We start from the raw sequence: 15,057 nt of genomic DNA, 5'->3' as shown, positions 1-15,057 counted from the left end.
TATAAATATATTGAAGCTGTGTCTGTAGTTGGATTTAGTTGTTTCGAGGTCAAGCAAGGGTATTGTTTCTTCTGTTTCCATTTGTGAAGCGGGCTAAATGTTACGGTGCATATTACATATATGCATGTTTAATCTGTTTGTATATGCTTGTGGTGTGTGCATGATGTATAATGTCATCTACATACACATGGCAGTATAAGACTTAATATTTCCTGTTTCTATTATTCTGAAAAAATTCTGTTTTCAATATGAATCATTATGATATTTGCTAATATGTATGAGAATTGGCTTCCATTGGAGGACTTTAAACAGATGTTGTGCTGAAGGTAGTTCTGCAAGTTATCATTTGTATAAGTTCTTCTGTAGTGGTATCTTGGAGTTTTGTGTTTCCTGTCAGTTTTTCTTTTATGATGATTGCGTCACTGTGTGGGATTAAAGTGTACATGTCTTGAACATCAAAGGAAATTGGTTTTGCAGTCGGTGGGATGTGTGGAACTTTTATTTTTTGGATTAATGCCAAGGAGTTTTACATACATACTTCTAGTTTCTCCAGTTTTTAACGTGCATGTAAATATTATTGTGCAAATTTTAAAATGTGGTATGTCACGAGGACACTGTCTTTTTGTATTTTGGCTGCCTTCTAAGTGCTGGTGTTGCTGAATTTTTTTTTCTATGTTTTGTTTCTGTGGATAAGTGCTTGACATTTTTAAATTTTTTTTCGGTGTTATTTGAATCTCATTGTGGGATCAGACTCAGTTCTTCAACATAATTTTTTTTATATTTTGTTTCGTTCATACATTCCTGTGTAGCCATGAGCATTAGTGCTACTTTTTCCACTTTTTAATTTGTTTATTGGCTAAATAATGGTAGTATTTTGTCATTTTCTCCTTGTTTTTTTTCTATGAGTTTTCTTGTTTTGGTGAACCACACAGCTGTTTTATATCAGTCCCAGTTTACTCTTGTATTTATATCATTATTTTCCTTCTTGTGCTGCAATATGTCCTGTTTCTATTATGATGTCCGTAATGTCTACTTTTCGTAGTTTGCTCTTATTAAGGTTATATTCAAGATTTGTCTCTAATAATTCCCTCAGATGTATGCCACTGAGGATCACTATTCTTCAGTAAAATTGTGTGTGTGTGTGTGTGTGTGTGTGTGAGAGAGAGAGAGAGAGAGAGAGAGAGAGAGAGAGAGAGAGAGAGAGAGAGGTATGTGTGTGTTCTCCTACAGTTGTTCCCTCATGAGCGCATTTCATTTCTTTTCCTTTGTGTCTCCTGCTGTTCTGTTGATATGTTCTGAGCAACCTATTCTGCTTTGTCTATTACATGCTATGGGACTTAGTATTGTTCAGGTTTGTTGTTATCTGAAGATACAAATTGTATACATTTTTTGTTTAGTCCAGATGTTTTTTGGATACTGTTACCTGATGTAATTATTTAACCTATATCTGTGTGCTTCTAACTTATCTTTGTTTGCTACTTGAAAATCACTGCTTAACATTACATAAGAGTAATTAGGGATAATTGCTAAACCTTCTGTTGAGTTTCAAATTGTCTATTATCCTGTGGAATTGTATGAGGATCTTCTTGTGTGTGTTGCATGTCTGCAATGGAAATGCTTGACAAGAAGTAATAATATTGTCAAGATTTACAGCTATGCTTTCTCATTTGCTACTCCTTTTATATTTACCATGTAGATAAGACGAAGTGCTATTTACCCCAGAGGAACACAGTCTCATCTAGGCCTAAAATCGGTGCTAGCAAAAATCTATGCTAGCCAGTTGATAAAGTCGATGATATTTTGATAGTGTAGAACATTATGTATTATGCTATTTTGTCTAAAACTGACATGGTGAGACTGTGGCTGTGTACAATTAATGCAGGTTAATTCTTACAAAGAAAAAACAGCAACTAGCCACTATTAATACTGCTATTTATTTAGGTACATAGCAATCTCTGTGATAACTTCACATGTGGCAAATTCTTTTTGGTGTGTGTGTGTGTGTGTGTGTGTGTGTGTGTGTGTGTGTGTGTGGTGTTTTGCACAATATGGTGAAGTACAAGTTACGTAAGTGCTGGATATATTTAGGAATATGCGAAAAATACAATCCAGCAACTTCGCATCTAAATCGCGCGGAATTTTCGACGGCAACAACACACCAAAAATACTTCGCCACAGTGGAATAATAAAAACCGAAAACGGACGATAATGTAAAGTGTATCTTGAAAATCATGTCAACAGCCGTCTGATGATGAACTTGCCAGTTCATAAACGGTAACGGCGCTATTTACCTAAATAAATAACAGTATTAATAGCGACTGGTTGCTGTTTTCTTGTTTGTAAGAATTAACCTACATTAATTATCTATTATCACCTTCTCCCCTAAAGTTTTGTTTCGTCAAGTGAACTATTACTGAAAAACTTCTAAAATTATCAGATGATAATAGTTTATTTTTTGAACCCACCATTCCTCAAACATTATTTGCAATAATATGCTCTACGTAGTACATTTTCCTTGGAATATAATGACTTAATAGTGCAAAACTGTAATGTATAGTAAACAAACAAATTGCTTTACATATTACTCATAAACACATAACTCATTTGTTAAAGGACGTCGTGTATAAACCATGAGCGCATTTAAAATGTTGGATGGCCATTTTTTACAATATGTCCTTTAATAAATATTCACAAGCTGTGGAGCACAAAGTATACAAATTTTTACCTAAGACTCATTTTCAAATATAGCTACACAAATATAGGTTATTTCTTTCACTGTGGAAACATTAAAATATGAAATAAAGCTTACATCTATTTGCGACACCTACAAGTTTAATATACATTTGTTTAGATAAATGCTGCTCACAGAAGTTATGTCCAAAATGGAATAACTAATAAGCCAATAATATCCTTTCAAACTACTCAAATTTGATGTTTTATTGTTGTAACTATGGGGTAGAGAAAACATTCTAAACCGAGCGAGGTGGCGCAGTGGTTAGCACACTGGACTCGCATTCGGGAGGACGATAGTTCAATCCCACGTCCGGCCATCCTGATTTAGGTTTTCCGTGATTTCCCTAAATCGCTCCAGGCAAGTGCCAGGATGGTTCCTTTGAAAGGACATGGCTGAATTCCTTCCCCGTCCTTCCCTAATCTGATGAGACCGATGACCTCGCTGTTTGGTCTCTTCCCCATACAATCCAATCCAGTCCAAAACAATCTAACATTAGTGACTGAGCAAATATATCAGATGCCATGTTTACATTATGCAATTGTCAGCACACTGGACTAAAATGATGTTATACATTACTGATGTTTGCCATAGGAAGCTCTCTGATTGGCCTGCTTCCAAGTAGCATTTTGATTAGAAGAGCTCATAAAGCAACAGAAAACTTATTTATGTCAGGGCATAACATGTGTGTTGGTTTAGAAGCTCTCTGGCTGACCTTGTTCCAAAAAAGGAGCTTGGCTTAGGAAAGGTTAGAAAAGGGGAAGGGTCACAGCTTAGGAAGGGGAGAGATAAAGCGAGTGGAAGGCAGTAGAGACAGGGGAGTGGAGGGATGTGGTTTAAGAAGAAGGTGTGGCTTAGGACAGAGATGAGGTATGATGACAAGCCTATGACCCTGCCCCTGCATGTAGGCAACTTGACGGTAAGAGTTTAGATTTGATCCACAATGTCCACTGCTTTCCTCCTATGCTCGAAAGTGTATTTTGCTCTCCTCCTGAGTATTTGAGTGTTTGACACACCTATTTCTGAAGCGAGCATGACGAATGTCCTGAGAATGGTGCTGTGTACTGAAACCAGTATCCAACAGACATAATAAGAAAAAGTGCGACTATAGACCAAATATATATTTTTTCTACTTTCTACTACTGACAGTGAAACCAAGAGTAGATGACAGGTGTTGGTCGTCCAGACAACATCTCAGAACACGGAGGTTAGAGGCTAGCCTGCTCCGTAAAGTAGCATAAATGGCGATCTGTGGCACATCTGACAGCAGAGACGTTTTGGAGCATACCGTTCAGCACACCTTGTTGAAGATGTGGCTATAACAGTCCCCCATGTTGATCCAATGACTCAATCAGATATGAGACCAGTGGGCACAAGATCTTCGAGATTGGACTGTAGGTCGTTAGAAACATGTCGCCTGCTTGGTTGAACCACATTTGTTATTACACCAGGCTGATGGTCGTGTCCAGATTCACAGTCATCTAGGTGAGTGGCTTTTCAAAACATGCACTGCTTCACGATACAGGCCGTTAGTGACAGATCTGTGCTATGGAGGTATTCACCTGCTCAGTTGTGGGACATGTGGTGGTAATTGAAGGTAATATGAAATTTGTAGCCCATGTGAATACCAGTGCAGTCCATTTTTATCCCTTCGTGCTCGTTGCCTTCCCTGACATTGTTGACACAAATGTCAGTGCCACAAGTTTAGAATCGTAATGCAGTGGTTTGAGGAGCATGCCATTGAATTGGGGGCTATGTCTAGGCCAAAAAATGCGCCTGGCGGAATACATCTGGGACACTATCAGATGCGAGCTCCACATCCATAGATCAGTCGCTGGTAACTTGAAGGTATTTCATGAGTGATGACCTGTGGCAGATATTTGGTCGCAAATACCTCCAGGAAGCTAGTAAAGTCTTATCGATTCCATGCAGAGTCGCTGCTGTATTCCATTCCAAATATGGATCAAATGCTGTCAATCAGGTGGTCATAAAGCACTGGGACGACAAAAGCCACGGGGGTACCACCTGATAAAGTGTTGGATCGCCTGGCTTGGTGCAGCAGCTCGACGTGGCATCGACTCCACAAATCGTTGAAGTCCCCTGCAGAAATACTGAGCCCTTATGCCTCTATGACCGTCCATAATTGCAAAGATGTTGCCGATGCAGGATTTTGTGCAAGAAGTGACTTTTCGATTATGTTCCATAAATGTTCGATGGGATTCATGTCGGCCAGTATGGATGGCCAAATCATTTCCTCGCATTGTCCAGAATGTTCTCCAAAAAAGTCACGAACAACTGTCGCCCGGTGACATGGCGCACTGCCTCCCACAAAAGTTCCATCGTTATTTGGGAACATGATGTCCGTGAATGGCTGCAGTTGGTCTCCATATAGCTGAACATAACAATTCCCAGTCAATGACCAGTTCAGTTGGACCAGAGCACCCAGTCCATTCCATGTAAACACAGCCCGTGTCATTATGGTGCCACCACTAGGTTGCACAGTGACTTGTTGAGAACTTGGGTCCATGGCTTGTGGGGTGTTCGCCACCCTCGAACCTAACCATCAGCTCCTACCAATTGAAACCGGGACTCAGCTGACCAGGCAACGGTTCTCCAGTCGTCTAGCGCCCAGCCATATGGTCACGCAAACGCCGCTACTCTGTCGTTACGTGAAGGTCGTCGGCCGCTGCATTGTCTGTGGTGAGAGGTAATGTCTGAAATTTGCTATTCGCGGCACACTCTTGACACGATGGATCTCGGAGTATTGACTTCGCGAACGATTTCAGAAATGGAGTGTTCCATGCGTCTAGCTCCAACTGCTATTCTGGGATCAAAGTCTGTTAATCTGTCGTGAGGCCATAAGTACGTCGGAAATCTTTTCACTTGAATTACATCTACATCTACATCTACGTGATTAATCTGCTATTCACAATAAAGTGCCTGGCAGAGGGTTCAATGAACAACCTCCAAGCTGTCTCTCTACCGTTCCACTCTCGAACGGCACGCGGGAAAAACGAGCACTTAAATTTTTCAGTGCGAGCCCCGATTTCTCTTATTTTATCATGATGATCATTTCTCCCTATGTAGGTGGGAGCCAACAGAATGTTTTCGCAATCGGAGGAGAAAACTGGTGATTGAAATTTCATGAGAAGATCCTGTCGCAACGAAAAACGCCTTTGTTTTAATGATTGCCACTCCAATTCACGTATCATGTCTGTGACACTATCTCCCCTATTTCGCGATAATACAAAACGAGCTGCCCTTCTTTGTACTTTTTCGATGTCATCCGTCACTCCCACCTGATGCGGGTCCCACACCGCACAGCAATACTCCAGAATAGGGCGGACAAGCGTGTTGTAACCAGTCTCTTTGGTAGACCTGTTGCACCTTCTAAGTGTTCTGCCAATGAATCGCAGTCTTTGGTTTCCTCTACCCACAATACTATCAATGTGATCGTTCCAATTTAGGTTATTTGTAATTGTAATCCCTAAGTGTTTAGTTGAATTTACAGCCTTCAGATTTGTGTGACTTATCGCGTAATCGAAATTTAGATGATTTCTTTTAGTACTCATGCGAATAACTTCACACTTTTCCTTATTCAGGGTCAATTGCCACTTTTCGCACCATACAGATATCTTATCTAAATCATTTTGCAACTCTTATTGATCATCTGGTGACTTTACAACACGATAAATGACAGCATCATCTGCAAACAATCTAAGACGGCTACTCAGATTGTCTCCTATGTCGTTAATATAGATCATGAACAATAGAGGACCTATAATACTTCCTTGGGGAATTACTTTTGTTTTACTCGATGACTTTCCGTCTATTACTACGAACTGTGACCTTTCTGACAGGAAATCACGAATCCAGTCGCACAACTGAGGCGATACTTCGTAGGCACGCAGTTTGGTTAGAAGACACTTGTGAGGGACGGTGTCGAAAGCCTTCTGGAAATCTAAAAATATGGAATCAATTTGACATCCCCTGTCGATAGCACTTATTACGTCATGAGTATAAAGAGCTAGTTGTGTTTCACAAGAACGGCATTTTCTGAAACTGGGCTGACTATACGTCAATAAATCGTTTTCTTCGAGGTACTTCACAATGTTCGAATACAGCATATGTTCTAAAACCCTGCTGAAAATCGACGTTAGTGATAAGGCCTGTAACTCAGCGGATTACTCCTACTTCCCCTTTTTGAGTATTGGTGTGACTTGAGCAATTTCCCAATCTTTAGGTACGGATCTTTCTGTGAGCGAGTGGTTGTATATAATTGATAAATACGGAGCTATTTTATCAGCATACTCTGAGAGGAACCTGACTGATATACAATCTGGACCGGAGGCCTTGCCTTTATTAAGAGATTTAAGCTGCTTCGTTACTCCGAGGATATCTACTTCTATGTTTCTCATCTTGGCAGTTGTTCTTGATTGGAATTCAGGAATATTTACTTCGTCTTCTTTGGTGAAGGAGTTTCGGAAAACCGTGTTTAATAACTCTGCTTTAGTGGCACTGTCATCAGTGACTTCACCGTTGTTATCGCGCAGTGAAGGTATTGATTGCGTCTTGCCACTGGTGTGCTTTATGTACGACCAGAATCTCTCTGAGTTTTTCTGCGAGATTTCGAGACAGAATTTCGTTGTGGAAATTATTAAAAGCATCTCGCTTTGAAGTACGGCCATATTTCGAACTTCTGTAAAACTTTGCCAATCTTGGGGATTTTGCGTTCTTTTAAATTTGGCATGCTTTTTTCGTTGCTTCTGCAACAACGATCTGACCCGTTTTGTGTACCATGGTGGATCAGTACCATCAGTTATTAATTTATGTGGTATATATCTCTCAACTGCTGTCGATACTATCTCTTTGAAAATATTCCACAACTTTTCTACACTTACATGATCAGATCGGAAGGAGTGAAGACTGTCTCCTAAAAAGGCGTTAAGAGCATTTTTATCAGCTTTTTTAAATAGACATACTTTGCGTTTCTTTTTGATCGTTGTAGGTGTTACGGTATTCAGCCTAGCAGCAACTGCCTTGTGGTCGCTAATCCCTGTATTCGTCACAATACTCACTATTTGTCCAGGATTATTTGTTGCTAAAAGGTCAAGTATGCTTTCGCAACGAGTTACGCTTCGAGTGGGCTTATGAACTAATTGTTAAAAATAATTTTCTGACAAAACTTTCAGTACAATTTCGGATGACATTTTATACCTGCCGCTGGCTTTAAACGTATAATTTTTCCAGCATATCAAGGGTAGATTAAAGTCACCATTGTTTGAGCGGGTTACTTAATTGAAATGAGACTCAAGTTTTCTTTGAACTGTTCAGCAACTATATCTTCTGAGTCGGGGGGTCGCTAAAACGATCCAATTAATAGTTTAGTCCAATTGTCGGGTATATCCTCTACCCATACTATTTCACACGAACTACCTACTTCAATTTCGAGCACAAATGACAGCTCGGCCAATGCACTGCCCTTTTATACCTTATGTATGCGATACTATCGTCATCTGTATATCTGCATATCTTTATTCCATGACATTTGTCACATCAATGTATGTTGTGTCACCACTATAGATATGCTGACACTGTTCCTAGAGACGCCACTGCATGTCACGTGGTGAATCTGTGTGCCACTCATTCACACACTATAAGGGCAAGCATTTATTAGTTAGGAAATCAGTAGGTTGGAGATAAGCTTGGAATAGACTACAACGAGGCCATTGTGAACATAACTACGTTACTACAACAGAAAGAAGACAGAGTAATAATAAACAGAGTAGACAATGACATGCCCTCTATTTTAGGAAACACTGACTGAAGCATACAAAAAAGTTGTACAGTACGGATATTATACTTTGGTGTATCTCAAAGAGGACACTCGTCTCACATTTTCAGCGATCTGTCAACCATCTTTATGATAACACATTTGGCTGTTTGCTTCCCCGCTATATAAATGTTAACAAAGGCTTGTAGGTTTGAATACTTTCTTGTATTTATACACGGTATAAAAAAGTATTCCATACTTAGAGAGTCGGTAATATGGTCCAAAACAAGAAAAAATATATATTGTCGATAAGCGCTCTAAAATGCCTACCTTAAGAGCTATGAGCACTTGTTTGTCTTCGTTATGTGGTTTGACATATCTCTTTCACTGCAAGATTCTTGCTATTACGAATTACCTATAGAATGCAATATAAAAACGAATAAACAAAGGAGAACACATAATTTTGCAATTTCCCGTACTGAATAATGGGCTTCCTTTATGCTGGCAACTGCAAAGGTAAAACTGCAATGTAAAATAATTTCACGAACTTCTCAAAACAAAAACACATTGCACTAGAACTAATGTATTCGCTGTATTTATCCAGAACTGTGAATAAGATTTGCAGTAACAACACTAACAGATGTTTTGTGCTTGGTGCATGGATGGATAATAACAGAGGAATGTGTCGTCATTTGTTTACTGCATTATGTAGTCGTTCGTAATAGCAAATAGCACGCAGTAGAAGTGATGTGTTTCACAGTAGCGGAGATGAAAAAGTGCTCATACCTTATGCTTACTGAACGTTTTTTACTTGTTTTGGTCCATACTACCACCTCTCAAAATATATTCTTCTTTTAACCCCTTGTATACAGAAAATTGTACTTGAGCATATTTTTACTTAACTTAACTACCACGTTCCATTCTAAAAATGGTACAGCCCGTAACGTACAGGCAGTTCTGTGATAAAGTTCGAAAATAAATTGCCTACACAAAGACTTCAGGAAAGCGTTAGAGGTTCGCCATGTTTCACGAATTAGGATACACGACTTTTAAAAAATAAATGGCTGATAAATTGCAGCTGTTCTTTCCAAAATGGATTTTCGTTACATAAATGCAGCAAGGCGCATAGGTGTTTGAAGTGTTTCTGAGAAGCTACTTAACTTATTGTTCAGATTATCTGGCTTCCAGTTGAGTTTAATCGTTCTATGTGTCTTGTCCAGCAGTCTAAAGTGGATAAAGCTTCCACGTTCCTGTCGAAAGATGTATTGGTAACAGTGTAAAGGAACAATTTGGACCATTTTCTAGAAGCAATTCGACAGATTGTGGAAAGACAGGAACAGAACAATGTATATATATCCACCTACATCTACATCCAAACCCCCCATACACATGGCGGAGAATATTTAAGGTTCACCACATAACAGATTTTCCTTCCAGTTCCAGTGGCACAAGGACAATGACTGCTTGGTTGCCTCTCTGCGTGTGGTGAACACTCCAACCCTGTCTTCACGGTCGCTACAGGAGCGATAGTTAGGGGCTGAAGTTCGTTAATCAGTAACGGTTCCTGAAGTTTTGTAAGTAAGCTCCCGCTAGATAATCGCCGTCTGTCTCTACGCGTCTACCATTTCAGGTTTCTGTCCATTTCCGCGACGCTCTTCCGTAAGCGAGACAAAAGTGACACCATTCGTGGTGTCCTTTTCTGTAGCCATTCAAATTACACGTTACTCTTATCTGGTACAGCTCCCACGAATTTGAGCTATATTCTAGGTAGGGTCGCACGAGAGTTTTGTAAGCGAAGTATTTAACATTAAGTCGTCCATATTAAACTGTGTTTAGGAAACTGTAACTGTTTATGACACCAAAAGGTAAATTAAAATAAGTGTCTTTCATTTTATTTACTCCCACGACGCGTTTCATGGTCTTCCTCCCGCTTCTTCTTGTAGCTCAGAGGATACATTGCAGTTTTGCTTGTTGGCTGGAGACGGAGCCTCATTTCGATACAGATAACGCGGAATCAACACTTGTTAACGTAATATGGCACTAGGTTTACAAATTTTGGATCAATGATAAAGCTATTATAATATGTTCCCGAAGAGAAAAACAATTAAGTTAGTTAGGAGTACACATTTCCATCCTTAGAGGTCACACAAACACGAATCAGTAACATAAATAGTCCAGAGATTGTCCATACATTGAGATACAACGCCTTGTAAGTAAATGATCTTTCATTACTGCTTACATTGCGAATCAAAGATACAAGTAACAATTATTTAATTAATTAATATCTTAACGTTTGAGAATATTATTATTGCCAAAAATATAAATATTAAAAATAAAATATACAAACCTAATTTTAGCATATTTACTTGATATGTTTCGGTTTGATAATTTGGAAATTATTTTACGATTTAGGTCATTGCAAATAGATCGTGGCAAAAGTTATGGTGGATCGTGTAGTATGCTTTAGAACCTCCTAAAGAAGCTCGTTGCCACTGTCAGCTTTGTCATTGTGTTCTGCCCAGGCTTTCTATTTTGAAGAAAATTTCCAAATTATCTAACCAAAAAATAACAAATAAATATGCTGAAACTAGGATTAGATGTTTTATATTTTTTACATTGTTATTATTTGCAATAAATCTACACAACTTCTGAACTATTTATGTTATTGGTTTCTGTTTTTGAGGTATCGAAGGATGGAAATATATATTTATGACGAGCCTCTGTGTTCTTTCTGCTGAAACAAATTGCAAATAGCTTTATTATTGTTTTAAGAGTTCTTGTCTTGGTGCCATATTACTTTAATAAGTTCTGATTATACCTAATTTGCAGCGAACTGAAGTGCAAAAGAGAGAGCTGTCTACAGCCAGCAAACAAAAATGCTATGTTATTCCCTGAGCTACTTGAAGATGAGGGTGTACGCCCTCGTAAGTGTAAATAAAGTGACTGACACATACGATTATTTTAATTTTTCTTTTATTAGGAAAGTACTTTATAGAGTGATTGTATTTTCCCAGAATCCTACTTGAAAAATGTTCTGCAGCAATGAAATACCTATTTCCATTCCTCATTACATGGCCAGGACATTGCAGTTTTCTGCATTTTATTATGTTTACGACTTCTTTTTCTTCCTTCATTTTGCGGAGAATGTGGTAGTAATTCCATCTCTTCTGGCACTCTTAGCATTTCCTGTACAGCAACATCTCAAATGCCTCAAGCTTTTTGCGCTTCGTCCTGGTCAAAGCGCAGTGCTCACCTCCAGTTAACAGTTTTGGCGATTACTTTTGAAATAATAAATAGCTTACTTACTTTTTCCCGTCTGTCTCATTTTCATTTGACTTTCTCTTTTAACACACTGTTAGCAACCATATATAGAACTGGATGTGGGGATACGATTTTGTGTAATTTAATCATAATCGTCTCACACTAAAACAATATTGCCTGGCTTCGTATGTTCAGAACACGATACTATACCAGAGGACCCTTTTCGTTCCCATGTCAGTGTGCCCTGATGTATGTAGTACATTTCTGCACCTCCCCGAAACCATTGATATCTCTCCGCAACTGGCTAATTTTGTGGGTAGTTGTACGTTCTCTTACGTGCAGCTATTTTCCAGGTCCCCTCACACCCCAACTCCATTCGCTGTGTTCACTGAGCGAGCTCTAGTATTTTGAGGGACAGTGATTCAAATTCTCGTCCGGCCAACCAGATTAAGGATTTTTGCCGTTTCCCTAAACCCTAAACCGCACAAGGTAAATGTTGATATAGTTCGTTTCGAAGGGCATACATAAAATGAAAAGCAGAAACTTTTCTCAAAATAGTGGTTCCTCTGAGTGTTTGATGTGCAAACATAATAAACCTAGTTTCGTTGAGTAATACGGCATGTCCGAAGCCCTCTGATTGGCGCCGGCGTGAACATGAGTATTGAATACACAACAGCATTTATTTACCTGCGTGGGTCAACTCAAGAACAGTCTGGCTTCAGAACAAAGCAGACGTCGTCTCATCTTAACAACACAATTTCTGGGACTGAACTAGATAAAATCATAGCGAACTCCGTCGTTGGAAAGTAGTATGGCAAAAATAAACGAAAAAGAGAAGGATTCGCTTACTGTCTTTGTGTTTCATGCCTACGTGATACATACTCTCTTCGTCAACTGGAGACGATGCATCTTTTTTACTGAAGAACATTATGACATAGCTTCTTTTGTCGTTAATAAGAACAAATTTTCAACAAGCAATGTGTGAAAATACAATAAAGAGACAGAAATTAGCTTACCTATTGCATTTATTAGGCGGAAACCGGTGATTTTGGATACGTAGCCCTTCCGGAACACAAAGTCAGCGAGCCACCCAAACAATAGACTGCCAACGCCACCGGTGATGTGAGGTATGGCGGACAGGAGCCCGTTCTGCATAAAACGTGGCTACTTTGGTGACTGTTCCCAAACAGTGTTTAGGAATCTCACAAGTCACACACATCTCATTCCTTAATGGAGGTGAGTTTGACATCGTCTGCAAACAACGATGTTGTTACATTCTGTGTCCCCTACTCACATAAGAACATATTTTAAACTCATAAATAGCCACACTTATCCTGAATTGCTTTACTTTCAGCTAAAAAGAAATTTAATTCAAAATAAAGTCACGTCGAGTTCTGCGAATTAGTCTTGAGATTGAGTTTACTTTGTGTAAGACCGTCAGTGATGTTGAAATATTTCTGTATTTGTGACTGTTGAGCAGACACCATTTAACTAGCACTGCAACTCAGCATAACGGGTAAGTCATTTCAATCGAATCCAGTAAAAATCATTCTCAGAACAATCTCTAAATATAACGATTTCTGTCCGACAAATTGTCTCTCGTGAGGTATATGGCTTTCACCAATTCACATTTTCTCTGCTACTTAAGCAGATATTTAAAATTTCGTTTATAATTTGGAGCTAGCCCATACAAATACCGTTCATCACGTGAAACTTCCTGGTAGACTGGTTGGTTCAAATGGCTCCAAGCACTATGGGACTTAACATCTGAGGTCATCAGTCCCCTAGACTTAGAACTACTTAAGCCTAACTAACCTAAGGACATCACACACACCCATGCCCGGGGCAGGATTCGAACCTGCGACGGTAGCAGCAGCGCGGTTCCGGACTGAAGCGCCTAGAACCGCTCGGCCACAGCCGCCGGCACCTGGCAGATTAAAACTATATTTCATTGTGGAAACATGCCCCAAGCTGTGACTAAGCCATGTCTCCGCAACTTTCAAGAGTGCTACTCCAGCAAAAATTTCGAGAGGAGCTTCTCTGAAGTTTGGAAGGTAGAAGATGAATTACTGGTGAAAGTAAATCTGTGAGGACGAGTCTTGCGTCGTGCTTCGGTAGTTCAATCGGTAGAGGAATTACCCACAAAAGGCAAAGTCTATAGTTCGAGTCTCAGTCCGGCACACAGATTAATCAGCCAGGCAGTTCTATATCTGGGCACACCTCGCTGTCGAGTGAAAATTTCCTTCTGCTCTTCACGCGTTTCACGAGCCACTCAGTTGTTTCTTATTGCAAACCAAATGCTTTTATTATGGGATTGTGTGAGCCCATTGTGGTATCAACGTTCGGTACCCCACTTGTCAGGGGTTGCAGATATCGACCGCGGTCCGTAATAGATCTACATCTACATCTACATCCATACTCCGCAAGCCACCTGACGGTGTGTGGCGGAGAGTACCCTGAGTACCTCTATCGGTTCTCCCTTCTATTCCAGTCTCGTATTGTTCGTGGAAAGAAGGATTGTCGGTATTTTTCTGTGTGGGCTCTAATCTCTCTGATTTTATCCTCATGGTCTCTTCGCGAGATATACGTAGGAGGGAGCAATATACTGCTTGACTCTTCGGTGAAGGTATGTTCTCGAAACTTTAACAAAAGCCCGTACCGAGCTACTGAGCGTCTCTCCTGCAGAGTCTTCCACTGGAGTTTATCTATCATCTCCGTAACGCTTTCACGATTACTAAATGATCCTGTAACGAAGCGCGCTGCTCTCCGTTGGATCTTCTCTTTCTCTTCTATCAACCCTATCTGGTACGGATCCTACACTGCTGGGCAGTATTAAAGCAGTGGGCGAACAAGCGTAATGTAACCTACTTACTTTGCTTTCGGCTTGCATTTCCTTAGGAGTCTTCCAATGAATCTCAGTCTGGCATCTGCATTACCGACGATCAACTTTATATGATCATTCCGTTTTAAATCACTCCTAATGCGTACTCCCAGATAATTTATGGAATTAACTGCTTCCAGTTGCTGACCGGCTATTTTGTAGCTAAATGATAAGGGTTCTATCTTTCTATGTATTCGCAGCACATTACACTTGTCTACATTGGGATTCAATTGCCATTCCCTGCACTATGCGTCAATACGCTGCAGATCCTCCTGCATTTCAGTACAATCCTCCATCGTTACAACCCCTCGACACACCACAGCATCATTCGCAAAAAGCCTCAGTAAACTTCCGATGTCATCCACCAGGTCATTTATGTATATTGTGAATAGCAACGGTCCTATGACACTC

General features: G+C 39.8%; 1 protein-coding gene across 1 annotated transcript in view; it reads right to left on the bottom strand.

The window, feature by feature from the left end:
• Nucleotides 1-15,057, bottom strand: part of LOC124789054 (sialin-like) — a 178,683-nt gene that overhangs the window by 48,648 nt on the left and 114,978 nt on the right. The window contains exon 7 of the mRNA XM_047256345.1: nucleotides 12,782-12,914. Within this exon, the coding sequence (XP_047112301.1) occupies nucleotides 12,782-12,914 (133 nt within the window). The remainder of the gene's footprint in view (nucleotides 1-12,781; nucleotides 12,915-15,057) is intronic.

This window comes from Schistocerca piceifrons, chromosome 3 (assembly GCF_021461385.2).
Source record: "Schistocerca piceifrons isolate TAMUIC-IGC-003096 chromosome 3, iqSchPice1.1, whole genome shotgun sequence".
NCBI classification, from domain to species: Eukaryota; Metazoa; Arthropoda; class Insecta; order Orthoptera; family Acrididae; genus Schistocerca; species Schistocerca piceifrons.
Note: the sequence above shows the minus strand (reverse complement) of the source record. Positions and strands in the feature narration are given on the sequence as shown.